Below are 25209 nucleotides of genomic sequence, written 5' to 3'. Positions count from 1 at the left end.
TGCTTGGAAGCACAAAAGCATTGGCTGATCTGCTTGCCTACTGATTTGCTAGGTATCATGTGAACTTATGACAATTTTTCAGTCATCATGGATAGAACTAATTCTGTCTACTTCTACTTCTGCATCTTGGAACAAAGATCCACACGGTTCTGTGGAGGAAATTATACAGAATTTGGCTGTTTCCTTCAGGGCAGGAGTGGCTCTTCTTATGTTCATAGGAATTACACATAGCAGTATGGATTACAGCATTGTTCCTCAATGTTCTTCAATGTTCTTCAGACTTTGCATCTGACTCTATAAATACTATCAGCAGTGTTAGTAAGAATGAGTTCTCTACTATTGTGGGTATTTGCATGAACCTTTTGTCCTTCAGAATACTTACTGTTAGGAACACATGTAGAAAAGAGCTCTGGAAACCTCTGGTAATCTGTGATGATATAATGTATACTGTGCTGTAAATCCCAACGGTAATTTAACCTTTTCCTATACTTAAGCTATGATCTAACAGTTGTTGCTGGAAAGATGGAGGTAGATTAAGACATAGATGTCCACAGCTGGCTATTACTTCTCTGCCAGAAATTACCTGTATGGTTCAGTTAATGGAACAAATCACTTGAGTGCTCCTCATCAACAGCACTGCAGAAGTAAGCTACCTTCAGCAGACTGAAATCTAGAGCTGTAAAGAGGCCTTATCAGTCTGAGTAGACAGAGGTTTTACAGAAGGAATGTTTCAAAAGCTTGAGAAGCATGCAGCTGCTGTTGGAGGCAAGATAGCTCCACAGATACTGGGATTCATTACGGCCGCTCTTACTGAAACAGTCTACGACATTATGCAAAATATTTTGTCTGTGTATGCCCTTTAGCATTTGCACCTGCAAAGGAAAACAAAATATGTTTAGTTCAGTGCTGCATATGTCTTTTTCCCTTATGGGAACTGTGCAGCAATAACGTGCTGATGAAGTTTTTATATTGTCATCTGGAAGTAGTTAGCTGAATGGAAGGTTCTTGGAGTCACTTTGTCACTTGCGCTGAGCCAAGAGGACAGAGGGAGAGCTTACATAGCCCAGAGAGCAGCTGACTTCTTTCATAGGTTGACAGACTCTAAAGGAATATGGCATTAAATATATTATAATATTATTATATTATAATACTATATTATAATATATTATGGGCTCTGTAGATAGGGGTGAAGACGGAGTTGGGGTGGTGAGAGACACAGCAGCGCATGTCGAAGAAGAAAATCATGAAGAAGTTACAGAATAGATGTTAAAAACAAGCCAACCAGATCAGTCCTCAGGAGGATTATGTGATTTCAGATACTCATGTCAAAGCCATCATTTCTGACATTTGTCACCAGAGCCCAGCCACAGCCTACCCTACTGATTTCAGTGGGTTTGGGATTCGTTCTGGAATCAATATAAAGTATTTAAAGAGCTGATTAAAAGCAGTAGCAGTGGCAATTCTAGGGGCTGAGCCAGTCAGAAGCCTCCTTGATATGTGAATTATGCACCCTGCTCAGCAGTCAGTTGCATTGCCTTTTGCTTTCAGACGATGTGTCTGTGGGTAACAGTGACAAAGATAAATACATCTTGGGGGGGTGACCATTTGATCTAGAGCTTTGACAGTGTTGCTTTCTGCCAGCAAGAACTGACTCTGGTCTGACGCAAATGCTCATTCTGGACTGAAAGATGAAGTCAGTGCATGCGATGCACTAAGCCAAAAGTGAGCTTTGCTTTTTAATGGAAGTGCTGGTGCTAAAGTAAGCAGTTCTCCTTCTTGCTAAGTCTGCAAAACTAAAGAGCAATATGGTCAAAATCAGAGGAATACTGTCAATTTAGTGTAAGCATAATTCTAAAGGATTTTGTGAAATCTGGAAAGAGTTGTTTATACTGCAAAGTTAGTACTGGAAACAGTTTCCATCATAAGTTTGCTTTTCAGTTTTTTCCTGCCCCTTGCAAATGTAAATTTAATAATAATAAAATGTAAACTCTGCAATAGGGCTTCAAAGAAGAAATCTAAAATCCCCCAATGTTCTCTGAAATTTCATGTCACATCTTGTGACAGTTCTTTCCTATTGTTTGACTTGTGGCAAAACAGTCTGTGCTGGTGCTTGTCTGAAAAGCCTGGATTTGTTCTATTGACTGACAAAAAAAGGAAAAGGTTGCATTTCTTCAGCTACATATTGGGCATCTCAGGGAAAACGTGCTAATGTTTGTCACATCATTGTCATGTTTGTCACAACACAGCAGTACCTAAAGCAGAAAGAGAATCTCCTGGAAAGAATAATTTGATTAATTTCAGTGCATGGTTAGGTAGAGGTGCTTGTGAGAATTTACACATGTTCCTGAAGAACACTTGAAGAACACAAAAAAAGGAAGGATATCGAAACAGAGGTGAAAGCAGACTCAGAGATCTCCCAGTTTACAAACTCTCCAGATCAGCGCTGAGCTGTGTTCCTAAAACATTTTGTTCAGTTGTCAGAAAAAAAACAACAAAACATAAACATTTCCTGCATATGCATGCAGTGATAGCTGGTTCCCAAAGTGCTACTCTTTCCTTACTTAAAAATAAAGCTTCCTTTGCATCCCAGGGAGTGGGGTAAGTCTACAGAAAAACCTTTCTTTCCTGTGCATGCTGGCCTCACCCAGCAGGCAAACTGCTGGACAGGCTGAAAGGGAAATGGTGCGGTTCCTTTTTCTAGGAGATAGGCAGAACTTCCCTGCCTCCCCAGAGTCTGTATCCATGTGTTGCTTCCGTGCTGCATGGCTCGGAGACCTGGAAATGTGGGAATATTCGAGCTGCTGAACAGAGCCCAACCCAAGCAGATCAGCTGTGCTGTCTTTTGCTCTCTCAAATAAATGCAGTTAGTTTGCTATTCGATTTTGTTTTATGTCCTTCCAGCACTGGGGAATTATCCTGTGGTTGAAGACGTTCCCCTTCACCCGGAGCTGAAACCTGCTGTCATAACAGAGGGAAAACTATTTTTGCCACTGTCAGAAGAAGCATCCGGCATCTGAGATAACAGCTTTTGAAAGAGCACAGAAACTGTTATCAGCTTTGTCTTTTTAACACAGGCAGTTTAAATAACTTTCACCCTCAGTTCAGGAATGCTCACTAGGGATTGCTGTTGTCAAGGATGGCTTAGGGCCTTCAGGTGGACAGAGAAGACACAGTGTGCAAACAGAAAAAGTTGAGCCAGCATTTTCCAGTTGAATGTGATAAAAATAAGACAGGGGCAGCAAAATGCAAGAAATCCTCCTTGAAGGCAAAAAACAACCCAGTCTCATACAACAGCAAGCAGCACAACTAAATATTCAGGGTACAAGAAGGGAATTTAACAGAAGCTGATGTGATAAACTGCTTATTTATGAATTACTTATTGCTTGTAAATATAATTCGTAAAGGATTTACTAGTTATAGTTCACAAAACTGTCTCTAAAGTTGTGAGCTGAGTGTTAGCAATGATACTCAGATTATTACTAAATATTACCACTGGATAGCTTTCATCATCACCAACAATATATTTATTTGTATTGGCTTTATGAACTACTTAGGCTAAGAGAGATGTGCTCTAATTACAGTGTGAATGTGTCAACAGTATCTAACCTGGGGAATACGAAGGGTCTGCATCCTGCCTCCATTGACCGTCATGGGCATGGAACAGACTCCCCAGGGCAGTGGGCATGGCCCTGACATGATGGAGTTCAAGCACTGTTTGAACAATGCTCTCAGACACAGAGTTTGATTTTTGGGTGGTCATCGTGGAGCCAGGTGTTGGCTTTGACAGTCTTTGTGGGTCCCTCCCAACTTGGGATATTCTGTGATTCTATGAAGTTCATAAAAAGATTCCAATCTGACGCTACAGCCTTTACATATGGAGAAGCCTACTGTTCTTACAGCCAGGTCGATGTTCTGCCCGTATTTTTCCCTTTTATCCTTGAAGATTCTTAGAAGACCTGGGAAATGCCTACACAACTGTTGCTTCCCCCACTGGAAGGAGCTGGCCTTGTTTTACCTGAGCGTGGTCACTGCCATGCCCTAGTCACAATGCTCAAAAAAGCAGCTGCCCCAGATATTTGAAAAATGACCCTACAGATGTACAAGGTGTAGGAGGATGTGCTAGGCAGCTTCCAAAGCCCTTGAATTCACAGGGCATAAGAATTTCAAGCACTCAGCCTGGATAAGTTACATTGCACAATAATTTGTTGCAGAGCCGCCCAGGTAAACGTTAAATGGTTCTCAATTAGCACCATTCTAAAAACACTTGGTCTTGTTCTCTGTGCCATGATTATTGACCTTACTCAGATACCTTTCTTCTTTCAGTATATGTTTTATTTTTTCTCCTCCATATATCTCCTTTCACCTCTAAATCATTCTTCTAAAAACTGCATTTAAGTGTGATTATTCCCTACTTGCGCAAGTATATTGCCCCTTAAAATCCACATTATATTTGTGCAAGAAGAACTCACTGTTGGATCCCCCTCCTCCTTGTGAAGCAATGAAAGGAATAAACCTCCACAAAGTCTCAGAATGATCCTACATCACAGCAGTCATTTAGACAGTGAGTGTAATGTAGCTTGTCCAACAAAAACACTAGAGGAGGTTAAAAAAAATGTAGGTGGGTATTTGTCATTACAAAAGGCTTACCGAATAGAGCTAGCAATGAATGTGGGGTGGTATCCCGCGTATGTCTTTGTGCACCTAAACTTCAAGCCTGTGGGAATTTCCAAAGCGCAAAAGGCACAGAATCAAAGTCAGAATTATTTGTAAACATGGGATAGATGAGATTTATATAACAGGCTACTGCAAATTTATGAATCCAGGAAAGGAAATAATTACAAAGGAAATTGAAGTTAAAAATAGTCATGAACTGCTAAAAAGCCTCTGCTTTCACCTCTTTCTCTGGCAACAGGGTGTTCCACCCACTTGCTGTGTGCCAGTTCATTCTTCCAGATAACCAGTAGGGCCAGTAATGGGAGCTCCAGTTCGAAAAAGAAACTTTACTTGGTGAATGCTTGTCATTATATGTTCAAAATTGGTTTCAGATTCTTTAGACAAAAAGCTTATACAATTTGCCTGTGCATGTAGCACAAAAAGTCTTCTAATAGCGTGTTTTGGTACAGTGCACTTCCTTTAAGAGCAGAAATAACTAAAAATAAGAGAAATTCAAAAAATGACAGCTAGAGCTAACCTACAGTCTGATGAAATTTATTTCCATCAGAACACCACAAAAGGTAATCAGCAAGACACCGATGCACTGCCCACTGTACTCTAGGCAACTTTTTACACAGCCCTTTCTCTTTTATGTAACAGATTCCTCCCTTTCCTCCTCTCTTTGCATTCTTTGCATTTGGCCTCTTCACAGCAAGGGCTGATTGCTATGTTCCCTTCTGCACTGCTGTGAACCAGGTCTCCTCAGCATCTACAGCTGAAGTCCTGTAGACAGCAAGCCAGGTGCCTTTCTGCTAGAAGAGGTTTGGGATTTGCTCTCTGTGTTCTCCTGGGTATCTTGGTTGTAAAGTGCCTCTGGGACCTGAAAAGGGAACAATCAATAATCTCCAATCTAGAACACATTTTACACCCAGCCACAATTTGCCTCTGATTCATCTTCTACTTTGTAGAGCGCTTTCTACGTTCAAAGTAGGAACGCCTTGATAATAAATGCGACATTGTAGAGCTGTGATGTATATGAACACTGAAGGAAATAGCTGCTTATATTTACCTATCAGACATTTATTCATAGGGTTACAGACACCCAATAAAACACAGTTTATATCAGCAATAGAGATAGACAAACAAAATGAGCAGAAAGGCTGGAGATGTAACCCCACAGCTCTGGATACTGATGTCACCCACGGTGCATGTGGTGATGCTCACGGACATAGCAGGGGGCAGGCAGGAGGAGCAGGATCTGTGTGGGATCCCGTGCACACCCAAAGCTGAGCACAGGTTTTTGATGTGTTCAGAGGATAGATCGCAGGAAAACATAGGAAGTCTCAGGGACCATAGTAACAGTAACAACTTCCTCAATAGCAACCATATCCTCAATAGTAAGGAAGTTGTAATCCATACCAAGAAAGGAAGCTGCAGGACCATTAGGCTTCCTGAGTGCACATCTAGGGAGATGAGGAAGAAAGCTGAGGAAGAAGGATTTCAAAATGACCCGTGTAGGATTTTGTGGAAAACTTGTCCAAGGTGCAGCATAAGGACACTCGCTTCTGTTTTAGTAATTGCCAAGACAAAATGATGGATGTGTTAGGATTCCTAGCTGTTTGCATGTTTTCACCTGTATTATTTTCAGAAAGTAAGTTTCTTCATGCATGTAAGATTTCTAATGCTGTCTGTAAGCAGTTTTGGTAGAATTTTAACAAGTTGCAGGTAAAGGCTTCTGACTTCTGCAAGCTGATTTCTGGACTTTCTGAAATGGGTGTTCATTTGTATAGGGCTCAGTGCCTGTTTCCTCTCAGAATAATCTTCATGAGAGAGGCCTGAATGGGATGCATGAGATTTTTTCTGTAAATTTTACTAAACGGCACCTGTCAAAAAAATACAAATATAAATTATCTGTGTCTAAATAAATAACTACATCACTTAGCAGAATATGGCAGTATATTATTTAAGTAAGGTAAATATTTTGGTACAGATCTCAATTAGGGATTTACTAAATAATAACTCAGTCCTTCTCTGTGTGTCCTATACCCAAGTCAGATCATAGATCTGATGTGAACTCTTTGCATAGCATGGAGGATTTCTTCCAACTCAGAGGGAATCTGTTTTGAAATCAGTTTTTAGGTATAACAGGAGACAAGCTGTTAAAGGACAGACAACTTTCACTGAAGCTACTTGAGGGAAGCTGCTCTGCAAGAAAAAGAAGATCCTGTGAGCACTCAAGGTCAGGTATGAAATAAATTTATTCTGTGATTGCTAACAAGCCACTTCAAGTTCTGACAAATTATATACCTAATTCAAATGATTAATATGCGTTTCTTTTTGGAAGGACTGTCTGTGATTTTGTCCTCAGATGAAAAGAACAAAAGCATTTAAGGTTTTACCACTAAGCTAAAGCAAGAGTGTTTCTGGGCCACTAGCTGCTGGCATTTGACTTATGCTATAGGAAACTTCAGCAGATATTCGGGATGAAGGAGTAGGATGTTTATTTTTATATAGTTATGCCTAAACTCAGTGTTTGTTTTGAGTGCAGTTGGAATGAACTCATATAGTAAACACTGATGTCATTTAGAGATAGCGTAAACCAAGCAGTACTTCCATTTGTACACTCACTGCTCTTCCAAGTGCTCATTAAAACATAACTGGAGACAGAAGGCAGTTCCATAAAGCACAGCTCCTGCTTTTTCCCTGCTGCTCTTGGTCCGAATGTATGAAGCCTAATGCTGTGAGAAGTTTGCATCTGCAGTTTGGCAGCCTCCTGTACTGTTGAGCACAGCATCAAGAAAACAATTTCCCAACCGTATTGTTAGAGAGCTCCATGCAAGAGGATTGTCTGACAAAAGCTATTCAATCTGATCCTATGAAGGTTCCTTACAGTTTCCTGATTAAATTGTCTCCTAAAGCAACTGATGACAATGAATCAGCTTCTAGCTCCTTGACTGTAGACGTGTGTTCCTGCTTACCCTCCTGGCTGGAGACTTTTGCAGTCCCCTGATGCTTTTGGGAGTTTCAAGGTCCTGTCAGCTGAAGCAGTGACCGCTCACTTCCCCTGGACACTGCAGTAGGATCCTGCTGCCTTATAAAGGTAAATAGTAATCCAAGAAATGAGAATGAAAGTTTCCAATCACATTTTTGTTTTTGTTAAATAGTGTCATGTGCCCAGAAGCTTCCAGTTTTGTATAAATTCTGGCAACCTCAAAATTAGCTTGACTTTGAACCTTGGAATGCATTAACCAAAGATAAAACATATAAATTAGTAGACATTGGAGCTTTTAGTACAATGTTCAGAGAGGTGTCTTTGACTGCAAAACAGAAGAGGTAAAAAATAATTTAAAGAAGGAGTAGTCGAGTTCTTTCACTCCTCCTTCCAAAAAGCCCCTAAAGCAAAAAAAGCCAAGAAACAACAGTAAGAAAACAGACTAACAAAAAAAAAAAAAAAAAAAAAAAAAAAAGAAAAAAGAAACTTGGATAAAAATAAACACTGCATAAAAATAAAAACTCTGAGGCAAGCAGAAATGCTGCTTCATTTAAAACAAAGGTAGAGGACAGTGTTATAATTTTCTTCAACTTGAAGGTTATATGGTGAAATAACATTTATAACCTTTTTCATTTCCCAGGTTGATAATTGGAGATGCAACATCATACACTGCAAAGAATTAAGCATGAATAACTATAGATCATGAAAAAAATCTGGCCAAGTTTGAAAATTTCTTCCCCAGGGACAGCATTCCAGCTGGGGCTGATGGTGCTTCATGTGTGCACATAATGCCATCACAAGCTGCCTGTTTCCCCAACAAAGTGAGTGAGATTCTGGCACAACCCAGAGAGAACGTAGAGAATGTGGTGAAAGAACCCCCTGACCTTGCTCTCCTCCATTAAATTTCAGTCTAGATAAGACAATCATCTTGTTATGCCACTTTTTAGGTATCTAATCATACTACAGTATATTGCATTTCATCTGTTAGCCTCAAGACACCCTGTGAATGGCTGGATGCGTCAGGAGAAGCTCTTTTGTGCTTCAGATGTGAATTACTGACTGGATTGTAAAAGGCAATCAATTAACTCCAGTCTGAGAGTTGTTGTTCATGTGGGTGACATATCTTGAAGCTTTGATCATCTGCATACCCTTCTAGAAGTAATTTCTACAAATAAATTTCAAATGTCAAATATATTTCATCATTTAGCATCAGCATGTAGAAAGAAAAGTTGAAAGAAGTAATCCACAGTCATTTCTTACTGGGAAGAAAATAAAGGGAAAAATCCTTACAGAAGAAAGAAAGAAGAAAAAAGGAAGCCGCAGGAAAGTATTGTGAGCTGATTTGTGGATACTCCTCCAAAAGGTCATGGGAGGTAATGGAAGGAATGAAACTGGTGATGGAAATCAGCAACACAGACAAACATCCAAAAAAATGCAGTCTTCAAGGGAGCAGCAGGCAATCAGGCAGGGGTTCTGTGAGAATCCACAAACCTCATGTCAGAGCTAAAATAGGACAGCCATCAGCTCTGCTCCATATCATGCTCATGTGCAAAAGAGCTCAGCACCCAGTGCTCCATCACGACCAGCTGCAGTTTGAACATGCTCAGTCCCAGGCTTCAGCAAGAGTGTGTGAAAACCAGGTTTATTTGGGCAGGGTTGGATGACGCTGACAGAGAAGCATTCACCCCTCAGTGTGAAAGTGGAAGGAGCTGAACTTTGATCTCTGAGACAGGCAAACTGAACATGAAATAAAACAGTGGCATGCTGGACTTAAGCCGGCCTTCCTACTAAAATACCGCACGGCATGACTTCTGTTCTTGATTTTATCTGTTCCACAAGTAGACTCTAAGACTTTTCCTTTGCTTTTCCTCCCAATCACTGGAGCTGTATTAAGGCCCAGCAATTCAGCCATCCTGGCTCTTACATTTCGATCCTGGTAATTTTAAATGGTGGTGTGACCCTAAGAACAAAAACAGTTTCCCTCTCCACCATATTTTGGTTGTTCTGGGACACGTCCTGCCCTGTAATCAATAGAGCTTAAAAATAAATTTACATTGTGCTTTTCAAACGTAGAAATATTTTCCCGAGGAGAAAGTACAAGTTTCTTTTACAGAGAAGGTAAATATTTGTGCGCTGTGTGAAACAAATAGATTCAAAGCAGCAGGGTAAATATTATTCCTCGAGTGAACTCCATGACGTCTTTTCTCTAGCCAGGAATGTATCAACGTCAAAGCTTTCCTTCCTCCCCTCGTGTCCCATCAAGGCCCACCTTCCCCGGTGCTGCTGCTGACCCACAGGGCTCTCGGCAGCACATGGGCCCCATGTGGACAAAGCATTTGGCAGGGCCCCAAGCGCTCCCTGAGGCAGCGGGGGAGTTAAGAGGAAAGGTGACCTGGGTGATAATAACCAGAGGCACGTGAACAATATTTTTCTTGCTATGCGCAGCGTGACAGGAATGCTGTGAGAAAACATAAAGTGCGCACACATAAAGTAAGGCTAATTCCGGCGAGACTCCCCACGGCTGGGCCAAGGGCTCTGCTTGGTGCCTTCGGGCAGCCCAGGCCGGGCACTGGCACACGCACACCGGCCCCAGCTCCCGCCGTAGCCCGCTTTACCACACGAGAGGCCTCCCCCTCACACCTTTAGCCCCGCCCACCAAGCCGCGCGCCGAAATCGCGCATGCGCAATACGTCTTCCCATAGGGAAGAGGTGCGCCCTCACACACGCACGCACTCAGACGCCGCGGCCCGCCTCTTGCGATTGGCGGTGGAGTGCCCTTTCTTCCCGCCCCCTCCGTGAGCCGCCTCTCTGCCATTGGCCCCGCTAGCCGGCGACGCTAGGCGATTGGCTGCGGGTGGGCGGTGCGGTGGGCGGGCCGGGCCGGGCCGGGCCGGTGTCCGCCGTTAGGTGAGGTAGGGCCCGGACCGTCGCCGCCGCTTCCGGGTTCCTTGTGGAGCCGCCGCGGAGGGCGATGGCGTAAGTGCGGGGTGTCGCTGCGGGGCGTCGAGGGGGTTGTGGTAGTGTCACCGTCCTGGCCTCAGTCCTAGCAGGGCGGCGGTGTTGGTGGTGCCCTGGGCTGGGCCGTCTCCTGTGCGGCGTTGCGAGGTGGTGGCGGCCACGGGAGGGGGCGGTGGGGGCGTTGGGGGCGTTGGAGCGGGCTGCCCGAAGCTGTGATGCCACACAAGTTGTAGTTGCGTGTTCTTTTCTGCATCTCTGCGTGCACTGAGCACTCGGGCCAGGAGCGTTTGCCACTGGGAAGCACGGGGAGCTTTTACGAAAGCACGCTGAGAGAATATTCACGTAACCGTGGGCAGTGGCGGGGTTTGAAGTCCCGCTTTGGTGAGAGGACTCTTGCCTCAGGGTGCGGCCTGTGTGTGTGTCCCATGCAGGTGTGTTTGTGGACACATCGATGCAAGTGTGGATTTTGGTCGTGGTGAACAGTGTTGGCTGAGTCTGCACGTGTCCAGCACTTCTCTGTGGGAAGCCCTCGTCCTTTTCTGTGCTGTGCTGGAGCTCACGTCTTATGGGAGGCAGCCGGGGGAACTGGAGTGCTTCGGTCTGGAGTAGAGGAGGCTCGGGAGAGACCTCGTGACTCTCCAGTTGCCTGGAAGGAGTTGTGGAGGGGTGAGAGTCGGCCTCTTCTCCTGTGTAACTAATGATAAGCCTAGAGGGAGCAACCTTAAGTTGCACCAGTGGAGATTCAGGTTGGGTACTGGGAGAAATTTTTTCCCATGAAGAGTGGTGACGTGATGCACAGGCTGCCCAGGGAGGTAGTGGAGTCACTGCTCCTAGAGGTGTTCAAGGAAAGTGGAGATGTGAGACCAAGAGACATGGTCAGGGAGCACGACAGGGGTAGGCTGGCAGTTGGGCTGGGTGATGTTAGTGGTGTTTTCCATCCTTATGTTTCTGTGTTGAAGGAGGGCGCTCTTTTTGGGTGAGCTGTTGGGAAACTCTGGCATGTGGAGTGTGCGTCAGCTGCTCTTGGGTAACTGTCCCTTTACATAATTGTGTCGTTAGGGAAATAAGCTACGAGTTGACTGTTCATTTTATGGACAGCTGTGGAGTTGTCCTGTGCTGAGATGCTGCCTTCTCCTACCAACTGATATTCTTTTATAACTTCCTATAGCACTTGTTGCTGTGCCAAAATGTTTGGGTTGGCTGCAGGCTGGCACAGGTGCTACTGAACATCTGCATTTAGCTTATGAAAGGATGATGTGATAGATGGCCGTAAGATTCATTTTCAGTTTTGATTTCTAGCAGACTGCTCCCTTTTCCCCCATAGTCTGGCAATATGTCAGAGGAGAAATTTAGAGGGAATGCTTTGGAAAAATACATGAGAAGTAATTTCATGGAATATTTTAGAGGCACCGAGGTACAGTGCTGCTGTGCAGACCTAAAAAAGAGGAAGACAAGAAATCTGTCGTTTTGTTGAGTCTGTATCAAAGAAGATATTTTTTTTTCTAAATGGAGTGTACATAGAGTTTTCTAAATAAGTGTACATAATTCTTCTAACATTAGAACTACACAAGCTTTAGGTTCTGTTCTGGTTTTGTTTTTTTCTAAACACCAAAAGCTACCAACATTAGTGACCAAACAACTTTCCCATGAGGAAGTTTGGGAGGCATGCTTTCCCACCCATCCCCCAGTTTAAAAGTAAATGAAAAATCATGCAAAGTTCAGTTGGGCACTGCTGGACAAGCAGTTGGGTGAATAAGGGGTATTATCTGTTGGTTGCCACAGTAGGAGTTGATACCTGATGTCTGTACTTTTAAAATAAATAATAATAAGAAGAAAATCTGTACTTCTGTTTGTTGTTGTTTTTAAAGGGCACAGGGGGTTATCTGTTACAGTATTTCATTTTATTTTTTCTAAAGGTAACTTTGGAGTACCAAAAGCATTTGTTTTTCAAAAGATTTGAAGTAAGAAATACATCACTTCTGACACCTTTGGATACCTAATCAATAGATTTCTGCTAAAAATCATCTTTTTCATTGCACTTTTTTTTTGGATGTGATACATGTCTAAACCACTGAAACTTAATTTTTGTTTTTTTTTCCTCCTTCCCTCAAGAGTGTTAATATTTAATGTATTTGCTTCTTTGGCAGTTGCTAGTTCCCTTCTAGATAAAGCAAATCTCATCAGGTAGACTGCTGTAAAAAATGATTTTTATATCTTAGAGCTCTTCAAGTCTGATTTAATTCATTTCTTAAGTAAGTGTATTTTGTAATGTGGGCTTCTGTAGTGTGAATAGGGTGTGCTGGTACCATCCACACAGCAGTCTGATAGGTGTGTCACCCGTTTCTATTTGAGGCTGTAGTGCAACTTGTTTACAGTTTATTGCTCATTAGTCCAAGAACTCCAGCAACTTTCCTTTTCTTCCTCCCTCTTTACTGTACTTGCTGGCTCAGGACAGCTGAGTTTCCTTAGCCAGCTGGGGACTAGTTGGAAGTCACTGGACTCAGCTGGAATGTTTGGAGAGAGCCAAGGTTGGCAGCTCTGTGTTCTGTGAGGCGTGCCAAAGGTGCATCCAGATGATGACAGGTTCAGTGTACCCTGTGCAGCAAGTTCACCTGAGTTCTGTTTACATTTGCAGGGTTTCTTTCTGATATCACTCAGTTATCTGAAGCTCTCATTTTGTACCATGTTTTCCTGGAGAAAGGAATGGATGGATAGGGCACAAAAATGCCTTTTCCTTGCTTTTCTTTAAGGAAGTATTTACTACAGATACAAAGCATCCACGCACATTGTCTGAGTACATTCATTTAGACTAGCAGGATTTATTTCCTGCTGGTGTTCTGAGTGTAATTGTAACCCCACCTTCTAGCAAATAGCGTAGAAATCGAGAGTTAAGTGTTTTCAGAGTGGAAATTAACTTTTAATCATGAGGAAGCAAATGTGCATTTTATTTTAGAAAGCACATTTTGTTTTTCTTTCCAGTTAACAAATACTCAGTAAGCACTTAATTTTTGTGAAAATGCAAGGAATGCCCATGGTGAGTTTAAATTCCTATTTCATTTCCCCCATACATTTTAATCATGATAAGGGTTTTGGTGGTGTTCTTGCCAGGGCAAAGTCCGAATGTGATAAGGGATCTGGGTATCAAGGCTGTTGGATTTGGCCTTCTTTTTTGTGTTTTTCTGTTTTTGCCTTTCTAGTCCAGCTTTTGAGTGGGCTTCTGTCTCACTTTTTGGGTGTCAATTCTTAGCTATGCGTGTTTTCTGTACGCTTTTAATGATGTTGTTCAAGCAGAGGTTTGTCTTGGGGTTAAGAGCAAGCATGTCAGGCTGTGGTTAATCTAGTTTACTGATTTGGTGTAACTGAAGTATGTTTATGGGTAGTTGATGTGTCTGCTTCTGAGAGATTGGCTTCTTAGGAATGCTGTATTTGCTGTGGAAGTTCAGTCAGGTTTGAAATACTGGATGTGGGCTGGAAATGAGTTGCATTCCCTCAGGACTGCAAGATTACTTACCTCAATTTTTCCATCACTTACATCTTTTTAGTACTGAGAAAAATTGAATAATTTGTGGCTTAAGTAATTAATTTTGTTAAGTCTGTTAGGTGCATGTTTCTCCTACAAATAATGCTCTTCTGACCAGGAGTAGTAGGTCTGAAGAAACAGGGAAGCCTCACATCTGCAGCTGGATCTAAAAATGCACATGGGAAGAACACCCCAGTGTTTCAGTGTGCCATCACAAACAAAACTTTGGCCTTCTGTCTGCCCATGTTCCACACATCTCATCTGTGGGCAGATGACTGCATGACACCTTAAAGGACTGCTGTGACAACGAGTACTGTGATTCTTCCACTTTGGTGCCTCCAGACTCTGCCTCTTCTCCTTTTGTCCTCTGAGGAGGAACTTAATAAGCTTATTGTATGTGTTAACATGGCATGCAGTCATTAAAGCTACTAGTGATGTACTGAATAGTGAAGATGTGTTCAAATTAAAAAAAAAAAAAAAAAAAAAAAAGTGTTGTTGTGGTTCTGGAGCATTCTTTGTTTATTGAGAGCATCACAAGACAGTGGACACCTTGATAAAATGCTGTAAATAAATGCAGAAGAGGTACATGTCTACGTGTAGGTCTTTCTTCCTTGTTGCTGTTTTCTGCCTGGTGCTGGCAGGCTGTAAGAGTCTCTTCCTGCCTAGCCTTGTGCCTCCCGGAGCTCTGGAAAGCACACTGCTCCTGCACAGTAGTGCCCTAGCAGTTCACATTTAAACTACAGGTACACCAAGATATTGGTTAATGCTCCCACGAAGTGCAGCAGTTGGGTTGCACTCTTGTTGGACTGCAAAGTGACTTTGGCCTTAAGAGTGCATGTAGCAGCTGGACATTGACAGTGGCTGCTATGTGTTTCCAGAAGACTACACCACTTCCTCTTGATGCTGCTGGTGGTCCTTATCCCACCTCTCTGTCCTCCTTTGCCATGTAAGTGCACAAGGATGTGTTAAGCTAATCCACATAGGTGGAATTGCTTTGTAATCGAAATGAACACCTGTGCCCCTGCGATCCACGTGCATCCAGTGCAGTGCTGCCTGTTCTGGTCACCAGCACTTCCACCACCATGTAGCTCCCTCCTCAAGGGTCTCAGATGAGGTCAGTGTGGTAATGCATCAGCGTGCAGCTCCAAAACTCGCACTGATGTCTGACAGAGGGCTGCTGGGCTTAGTTGCGTGTGAGTTGCAAATGTTATTCAAAAAACTTACAAGGATATCCAGCTTATGGTTGGGGTAGTGATGACAAAAAATGATGAATGTGGACTCTCAATAGGTAGTATCAAATCCTATGGCTTCCAGTCTCTGACTTGTGTTAGGGCCATAACCATTTTGAGTATCCTGACTCTGTATCACGTATTGTTGGCTTTGTTTCTTTGGAAGTATTTTAGGAAATGTGCGATTTCCTGAATTGCTAGGAATTTCAATGGTAGTTTTTTAAAAATTCTTGGAGGCTTAGTGTTGTCTGTTAAGGTGGTCCTTATTATTTGGCAATGCTTCTACTGTGGTCTTGATCAAAAGAGTAGAATTTGGTTAATTTTTGCAGTAAGGGAGGAAAAAAAGGTTACTTTTGACTCCATGCTGCAGTGTGTTCATCAGTTGCTCCAGTTCTTCTGCCATTCACAGACCCAAGGCTCCTGAAGGCAGCCTGTAGTGTGTCTTCTATTATGATGGGGTTTTCATGAAGGTATTGTGAATGTCTTACAGCAAATTACAGTGCCATTATGTGATTTAATTAGTCATTGTAACAGCTCTTCTAAAACAAGGACTTCTTTTTAAGAAATGTTTTTTGAGTCATTCTGCTTATCTCTGTTTGTGAGGAAGCTAGTTAGTGGCTTCTTTGTCAGCACTCCTGCCAGCAGTGTCTGGTGGTGGAATTTCTTTTTTGCAGTGTTTTTTGCTTATTATTTTCATGTTCTTTCCTCCCCATTCTGTTCCTTCTTATCAGAAGATGTGAACAAATTGCTAGTGTTTGTTAGTGGGGCTGTACTTGTTCTTTATTTCAGACCATAGGCTCATATCACAGAATTGCAGGAGTTAGAGGGAACCTTAAGAGATGACTGAGTCCAATTCCCCTGCAAAAACAGGGACCCTACAGCAGGTCCCACAGGTAGGTGTCCAGACGGGTCTTGATATCTCCATAGGGGAGGCTCCACAACCTGTCTGGGCTCTGTCAACCTGTTCCAGTGCTCTGTCACTCGTACCGTAAAGAAAATCTTCTGCATGCTTGTATGGAGTTTCCTGTGTTCAAGTTTTAGGCCATTACTCTTTGTCCTGTCCCTGTGTGCCACTGGAAAAAGCCAGGCCTCATTTATTTGCCTCCCACCTCCCTTTTGATATTTATAAATATTTACCAGATTCCCCCTCGGTCTTCTTTCCCCACACTGAACAGACCCAGGTTACTCAGCCTTTCCTCATACAGGAGATGCTCCAGGCCTTTATCATCTCTGTGGTTCTCCACTGAACAATTTCTAGGAGATCCCTGTTTTTTCTTGAGCCCCTTGTTGCAGAGTTCCTCACCAGCAGATCGTAGTTCCAAGGTACTGTATTTTTAGAACTAGGAGAGAAACAAATGTGTTGAAAGCGAGTATTTCCAACTTCTTCTTCCATGCTTGGTTCTCAAATTATATTACTGAGAGATGGTGTGGATACCACAGGACAGACTGGATAAATATTAGTCCTTCTGCCTTTTCAAAGATGATGTGCTACTTATGTTCTTTTGCTCTGGATGGAAGGTGTAGGAGACTTCACACAGAAAAAATCTTTTTCTCTTGAAGGCTGAATGCTGACAGCAAGACTGGCTGCCAGGAGCTGGAGGGTGTTTAAAAAAGGGAAGAATTATTTCTCTGTAAGAAGGCTTGACAGCTTATGTCCAAGGGAGAAAGCTTCAAATGAAACTAATGCAAGAAAAATACTGCCGTGTGATTACAAATGCTATTGAGTTGAGCAACTCCCTGTTAATCATGCTTAATTAATATAACCCAGTTGCAGGGTGATTTATGGGTGGCTTGAATAAAGACATAAGATCAGAAGGACTGGTTTTCTACGCTCTGTGTTACAGCAACGCTGTGTAGTCAGTTTTTACAGTGACTAATGCAAATCCATTGTGAAGCAAGGGAATTAGTGGGCATGCTGGATTAATAGGTTGTGGAAAGTTTTGGTCACTCTTGATTAGTTGGGAGTGCAGCCTTGAGCCTTTCTTTTCTTCGGGGATGCAGAGTCCGCTCCGCCGGCTGAGTGCACATTGCAGTGTTTGTAGGATGCCAGATGGCAGCTGCCTCAAGCTGTAGGCAGAGCTGTGTTGAGTACTGATACTTCTGTGCAATCCTGTGCTGCATTGGTCTTCATCTCCACCTGAATTTTTGCGTACATGTATGACTGCATTTGTACTGCCCAGGGAGAAGATACGCGGTTAGAGATCTGTGTGGCCTCTGCTTCTCAGAGGAGGTAGCTGTACTTCTTTGATGCCTCTTCAGAACAGGTGGTCAAACTTGTTGCTTTTCTGAATTAGATTTTGGCTTAATGCAGCTCACGTGAGGAATGAAAGCCTCGTATCAAGTTCAGCTGCCTTTCAACCTTTGGGCTTCTACACATACCCATAAACAACCTGATGCTTCCATATGCTGACATAAACACATACTTTCTTATGTATAGATGCAAATCAGCTTTCCCTGCTTAGTTACTGAAGGAAACAATCAAACGTAAGCAAATGCTTTGGTTGGTCTCCGTTTGCTCAGTAGCTGAAAACTGAACTTGTGAATCATTGTCCTGGGCTATGATGACTTCTTTGTTGATACAGAGAACTGCCTTCTTTTTTTCTCCTGTGTCACCCACAAAAACCAGAAATAAGTTTATAAAATACATGAGTGTGTGAATAGAGATTTGAACTAAAATAGCCTTTAGAGAGTGGTTCATCTCTTCCAGAAATAGCACGTATCCTTTTTGCTTTCAAATAATCTGGTTTTCGTTCTGCATATAAAAATAAGTATGGAATACATGAGTTACTGGGGAGTTAGGACTGAGGGCAATTCCCTTGTAATGAGCTGCAACTGCTGCCTGTCTGGAAGGAACGTCTTCCTGAGCAAATTTCTACTGAGTGAATATCAAGCGTGTGCTTTGTCTTGGTATCTTGTTAGGCATTTGAACATTCTAACACAGTCCTACTTTATTTGTATGTTCTGTTGCTGTTTGACTCAGTGCTGCGGTACAAGAGTTGTATCAACTTGTTTCTATTATGTGCTGTAGGGGCAGTCAGGCTACTAAATTTAGAGAGCGTAGTCTGGGATATTGTTGATCTGTAATCTGGTTTAGGTAGGCACCTGTCTGGAAACTGTTTCAGCAGACAAGCAGTCTTCTGCTCTGTGTTTCTGATCTAGAGAAGAAGAAAGGATTTCACAAAGATGCCACTGAAGGAATAAAGCAAATTCATGTTTTTGTGAAGCGGGCTGTTACAGACTGTTTAATATGGCACGTACTTAATCTTCTCCACAATGTAATGTACTTCGAACTAATTTTTAATTTTTTTTTTTTTTTTTTTTTTTTTGCTTCCCCTTCAGTTCTATAGGTGGTGGTACAAAGACAATTTAGCAATGGATCAAAGAAAAAATGATAGCTTCGTCCCAAGTATCACACAGTTGGAAGACTTCTTAACAGAACACGACTCTAATGTTGTTTGGCTGTTAGTAGGTAAGGTGAATTTATGTTGTTTTGGTTAAATGGTTGGTTGGGTGTTTTTTTTTTTTTTTTTTTTTTTTTTTGGTGTACTTTTAAACACGCTTCTCAAAACGTTGACATCTGGCCAAAAGACATCAAAGCATTGAAAATAGATTCTTACTTGTCATGTGACTATTAAGTGATGTACAGCATCATCCTGCTGAGACGTATGGAAACTGAATCCAGTGTGCCCTGTGCACAATGCTCAACAAGTGCTGGAAAATAAGAGCTCAGTGAGAATTCCTGTCCACAGAATAAGTTTTCTCTAACACCAGATTAAGCTGTTGATAAACTGCAACACAGTAACAGGATTGATGTTGTACCACAAATATGTCAGTAGCTGCTATTTGATACAGTGTACATAGTTTGAATAAAGATATAAAAACTCTTGTGCTTAATAACTTTTAGACTAAATTGCTTGTCTCAGTAAGCATTTAAGCATCACATACTCAATTGTAGATTGTTTTTTTTGTTGTTCTTTTGTTTTTAAAGTTCCTGACTTAGGTATGTTAGTCTTCATTACATTCCTGCTATTGTTTTTTTATATTTGTGTGTAGCTACTCTTATTCTCTGAATCTATGAGTGAGTGGGTAGGGAGAGCAAAATAATGATTGAGTTGTACTCAGATCAGAATGAGAATACTAGATGCGCAGGATGAATTTGGACTTGTCCAGAGACAGATACTACCATCTTTTCAGCCCTTGTTTTTGGATCTGGAGCAAAAAGCAGAGGGAAAGATACCTTTCTTTTTTTGACTTTTGAGGATTTGAAGCATATCTGTTGGCTATTGATGCACTGGAATTATCTTTCAGCAGACCCAGTTGAATGACTTGGACATAGGCACATTAGCTGAGGATGCGTTCTGAATGTTAATCATGAACATGTTCTTCAAAGAGTTGTTGCTCAATTCTAGAATAATTAAAAAAAAAAAAAGTTTGATATAGTAAGCTGTTCCAGATGTAATTTCCAAAATGTAACTTAAGCAAAGAGGCTTTTAAAATAATGGAATATAATGATGAGAATAGTGTAACTTACAGGATCTGTCATTTAGTAGCAGAGACAAAATTTGTTGATAGGAAAGAAAAGGAGTAAAATCCAGGGCAGATGTGAGGCTGGTGGCAAAGACCATGGATTAGGACCGTAGCACCTGGAAACTCTTAGTTTGCTGATTTTTTTTCTTTAATTTTTTTTTTTTTTTTCCAGAATGTCACCTTGACATTCTTGGCTTTAAGTTAAGTGTCTAGTTGAACTTTAATCTCAAATTAAATGTTATGGCTGAAATGAGACCCTCTTGAGTGTGAGTCATGCCACCTTTCTCCCTGTACTGCCAAAGGAGCGGCAGTGAGGAGCTTACTCATTTAAAAGCAAGGTGAGGTAAATGCTATCCATGGTGTGTGCCTTCACTGAATGCCAACAGTAATTTCTTTTCAGTAATTTAGTTTTCACCCTGCATTCCATGTTTTCATGCAAGCATCTGTGCAAAATCTGAGATTCAACTTGCTCTGTATGTCAAGCATCTTGCCTGGGTGTATGAGCTACTTGACTTTTGGTCACATTGGATCCATCTTCCAGTGAGGAAAAGACAAAGTCATACAAGTCTTTCTCTTCTGTCTTTTCCTCATTGTTCAACAAAGCACAGGAATTGTTACAAAGCAGTGGAGCATCCAGTTGCAAAAAATTGGAGGTGTTTTTTAAATCTTTTTTGTTAACCACCTGAAGTCTCTTCAGAGTGAAGGCACACCCAGATGTTTTTCTGCACTTCAGTTTTCCCATAAAAAGAACAAGAAATCTGAGTTAAATATGAAGTACATACAAGTGGAAAACTTCTGTTACAGAGGTCAGTTAGCGTAATTAATAGGGGTACTTTAAATGCAAGTATTGCTCAATTTGCTACTCTGTTTCAGACGAAGGAGATTGGTAATTATCAAGTGCGAGTTAGAAGTAGTCTGTTCTCTGGCAGCTGCATTCCTTCTGGGTTTGTCCTTCTGGAATCTTTGAGAACCCTTGGAGTTAGAAATAGGTTACCAGCTCTTAATCAACTAAAGTAAAAATTACTTTGGGGATTAACAGACCTAATTCTGTTCTGTTCTGTTCTTTTTGTTTTAACATGTTTTTCACTTGACTGCTGTTTCTTTTTTTCATTTTTTTTTACCTCCTGTCACAGTTCATGTTTGAACTGTTGCCAGCTTTCTGCTAAGCCAAAGACTAGTCTATTTTTCTCAGGCTACAAGAATGTAGGAAATAATTTTGGATTTCATAGTAACATTTTCAGTGTTCAGGAAATTTAAGTTAGAATTCATGGTCTGGAAAAGGAACATAGTATGGCTTCTGTGGGTCGTTTTGAGAATGTTAAAATAAGTGATTGTGTGGAATAATGCCAGTTATTGTGTGATCTATGAAATTTAGCGTAGTGGATGACAAGAAATGATAGTGAAACATATGGTTCCTGTAGCGGAGGCTCAATAGGCCAGTTTTTCAAACTAGGTAATGGATGAGCAGTGAAGAATCTATGCTTTTCTGAGCTTCCTATTTTTCCTCTTTTCACACTTTTCAACTGAAAACACCCATCTAAATGTTCCATCAATATCAATTTATTTTTTTTTAAATTGTAGGAAGAACATTATGCTGTATAGTTTTAATAGATAGGAGTTTTTTAGTCTTAATAGGTTTTTATCCAGGTCAGTATACTTTAAAAATATTTTAATTCATTTAATCTTTCAACAGCGACAATATTGTCTTGCGGATGGATCATCTACCTGACTTATTATAATTCCCGGAACATTGGACTAATCTTAACATTGGTTCTTAACAGACTATATAAGCATGGCTACATCCATATTGGTAAGTTATGATTACATTAATGCTGTTACGTGTTCATTTACAGCTTTTTATTATACTTTGGTATGTTAAAAACCAGCTGTAGCTAAAATCAAAGCACTCCCATGGTAAGGGATCAGCATGGATTTATTGGTTTTTTTTTTTTTTTTTTTTTTTTTTAAAAAAAAAAAGTTCAATATTGTGCTTGAAGTGTAGGTAGAAACCCCATGGCAGGGGGTTGGAATTTGAGCCTCCCATAAGGTTCATTCCAACTTGAAACAACATTTCATCACAGAATGGCTCATTTCCTAATTGTTCATGGATGTCTTATTTTATATTAACATTCACTTGATGACGTTTTATTGTCTGTTTTAGGCTTTATACTTTTATGAACATAAAATCTGGACAGTTTCTATTACCTTTTTCAAAAGCCTGCAATCATAATAATCAGTTTCTCTGAAAGGAAAAGGCTGGCATGAGCCCAGGGTCTGCTTGAATTAGCCTGCTGGTTTGATTTTAAGGGACAACAGTTTTCTGCTCTCCTGTGCCTCTAGGGGTGGTTATACAGCATTTGAAGCATGGGTAGCAGCTGCTAGGGGGCCTGAAGAAGCACGCCCAAGCCTTGACTCCCTTGTTATAGCAGTGTCCTTGCTTTCCAAAGAAGCTATCAGAACAACTAAATGATATTAATCTGTACTAGGAACACCGTATCTTGAATTTATGCTAGCTAGAACATTCCCATCAAAATCCATTAACTTAAATAAATAAATAAAATTTAAAATACTTTTGAATAAGGTCAGTACAAATCACTTGGGCACTCACCCACATTTCAGAAATATCTGATTCTGAGACAAAGGGCTGTAGCCCACAGCCTCACTCTGATTGCACTTTTAACTTCCTTTCATTTATTCCTCCATGCCTTTCTCTCTCTGCTTTCTGGAATGACTACTTTAGTTGTGGACTTTTAGTGCAACTATTATTCATAAATATTGTGAAAATTTAAAATAAAACAAGAGGGAACAACCTTACACATAGTCTCTGTGGCAGATGGGTATCTCAGTGTGGCCTCAAGACTTTAAGAACTGTAATCTGAACCATTTTCAAATCTGAGTTTTTTTTAACGCGATACAGAAAATCTTACCGACTGCTATAAGCTTTTATTAAAATTTGTGTGTAAAATTACTATTAAGTAAAGACAACATGGACATAGCTGTCAAAATATATGGCATTCTTCATGAACTTAATCAGTAGAAAGAGCATTAAATTCCCATGATTAACAGCTTACCTTCAATCTATTAATTTGACAGAGTTTTTTGTTGTTTTTTGTTTTGTCTTAAAAAGTCATGGTTTACTTAACTATGTGTGACTGGAGTGAAAAGCATTAGGAAAAATATAGGCTATTGCTTTGCCTTCTGGTCTTTTTGTATTCATTAATCCTTTTCTGCTGTAAACACAATTTGTCACTACAATTGCACTGAAAACTTGATAGCCATTTAAGATATGAAAAATTCTTCAGGCAAGAATCTTTGTTTCCCTAATTAAAGTCTTGCATACAGTGGCTTCATAGTAAAAATGTTCAAAATATCTTCCTTAAACTGTCTCCCAAGCTTTTCAAGGCATGTCGGCATCCCTGAGTGACTGATGTCTCTCTGGTGGTCTGCTGCATTCGTGGATGGTGCTGAATCTGGCAGCTCTTAGAGCTGTGTACTTTTTGTCTTATATATTCTGAGCTTCTCCTCTGAAAGTTGATGCCTTTTTGAAGGGAAAGCTCGAGATACCAAGCAAACACAGTTCAGATAATTGAACACTGCATTCTTCTCGTACAGAACATAAAGTGTCAACAAGTTGAGGCTAATGCCTGTGATCTCTTTCACGTTAGGTTCCTTTTCATTCTCTGTGCTGTCTGGAAAAGTCATGGTTCGTGAAATCTATTTCATCACAGAAGACATGTCTATCAGGTACAGATTTCCAAGGAGTCATTGTTCTAATGTATATCTAAGTATTGTAATTAAAATGCCATTTTACCAGTGAGCAATATGGATATTTACAAATTTTAAAAATAAGCAGACTCTTTTGGTGGTAGTATTTTGACACTGTTAGAAATGGACATGTTGTTTGCTGATTTTCTGTTTGAGCATTATCAGTTGAAACAGTGTGCTGGATAAGATTATAGTTGTCCTTAATATTTGTAAATTAAAATATTCTAGAGTTTGAAGAAAACTATTTTTTAATAATCTCTTTTCACTCCATGCTTCTGCTCTTATGTCTTGAAGATTCATTTTGGCCAAGTAGTTTGTCTTAATACCGGAACTGAGAGTAATTTGTTTTGTGAACTGCAGTCTAGCAAATAGTTCATAATGTTTTTTTCTAATCATAAAAGTTGGAAAATATTGAGTAGACAATGGCTGTAGAGTTCTGTACAACTTCGACTAATAGGGTAATTGTGTAATATTATACTGTGAGACATTAATTTCTTTATCCTTTGATACTGCTTGTTCACTATTGAAACTGCAAATCTCTGCAGTGCATAAGGCAGCATATCAAGAAGCTGCTGAAAGAATTTTGGGTGATTAATCTTTTAATTCCTGTTTTACCTACTTTAATTTAGAATCCAAGATGGATTTATCATATTTCGCTGGTGGAAGATGTACAACCCTAAACAGAAGCAGCATGGTAAGCATCTCAGAAGGGCTTCCAACTTTGAGTTCAGTTTACATGTTGTCTTCATGAAAGTACTTCCTTTGCACAATTGCGTGCAAGTTGTTGATTTGTTAATATGTACCTGGGTTATGTTGAAACATCAGGAAGTTCTTTAAGCTGGCTCGTTGATATTAACACAATAAAATAAATACAGGATTTATAATCAAGGACTCAACCTTCTCAAGACAAACATGATTAATCTTAATAGTAGCCTTCATTAGCTGTAGTCCGAGCACAATTGACTCTGTACTGAGGTTTATAACCATGGTAAATAGAGACTGTTGCTCTGAACTGATTTTAGTTTTCAGGATTTGCTATTGTGTCAGTATTTTAGTATAAAGTTACAATAAGGGATGGTCAGTAGTTGATAACTTGTCTTGCTGATATCTGTGGTCATAGAAGTGAGGAAGTGAGGAAAAACACATTTAGTTTTCTTTCTTATCCACAACTGAAGAGGGAGGAATAACACTGAGTAGAAGAGATTGATTCCATCTGCATCCATTCTCTACACTTTGAGAAAACACAAACAATCCTGTGACGTATTCTTAGACATTTATATGATTAGAATCTAGTTGGATGGATGTCTCAAGGGCTGCCTTGACTTTTGAAGCATCACAGTTCCGTTGCTAGTTCAAGGGGGTACAGAAATAGCATTTGTATTCCACTGAGGAGGGCACTAATTGAACTTAACTTTGAAATGAACTTTGGAGGGCCTTTCTCCCCTTCTGCCTCTCTCCTTTGGAAGTGGCCTCTGATGGTGCAAATTAAAGATTCTTAGATTTGCCTGGAAGTTTGTACAGCTGTTGCTTATTCAGTACCAACTCAACAGTGATAAGAGTAGTGT

At 40.7% G+C, this 25209-nt stretch overlaps 1 protein-coding gene across 4 annotated transcripts in view; it reads left to right on the top strand.

Annotated features, from left to right (window-relative positions):
- The first annotated feature begins 10533 nt into the window (after nt 1–10533).
- The window catches only part of KIAA1109 (KIAA1109 ortholog), a 108644-nt gene continuing 93968 nt past the window's right edge, over nt 10534–25209 (top strand). For all 4 annotated transcript variants that reach the window (XM_042872149.1, XM_042872151.1, XM_042872150.1 and 1 more), the window contains exons 1-5: nt 10534–10621; nt 18692–18821; nt 21573–21689; nt 23545–23623; nt 24274–24338. In XM_042872149.1, coding sequence (XP_042728083.1) covers nt 18725–18821; nt 21573–21689; nt 23545–23623; nt 24274–24338 — 358 coding nt within the window. In that variant the 5' untranslated portion in view covers nt 10534–10621; nt 18692–18724. The remainder of the gene's footprint in view (nt 10622–18691; nt 18822–21572; nt 21690–23544; nt 23624–24273; nt 24339–25209) is intronic.

Source organism: Lagopus leucura, unplaced genomic scaffold (genome assembly GCF_019238085.1).
Source record: "Lagopus leucura isolate 7727_CA_CO unplaced genomic scaffold, USGS_WTPT01 Super-Scaffold_100004, whole genome shotgun sequence".
Lineage (NCBI taxonomy): Eukaryota > Metazoa > Chordata > Aves > Galliformes > Phasianidae > Lagopus > Lagopus leucura.
This window is presented reverse-complemented; position numbering and strand designations above follow the sequence as displayed.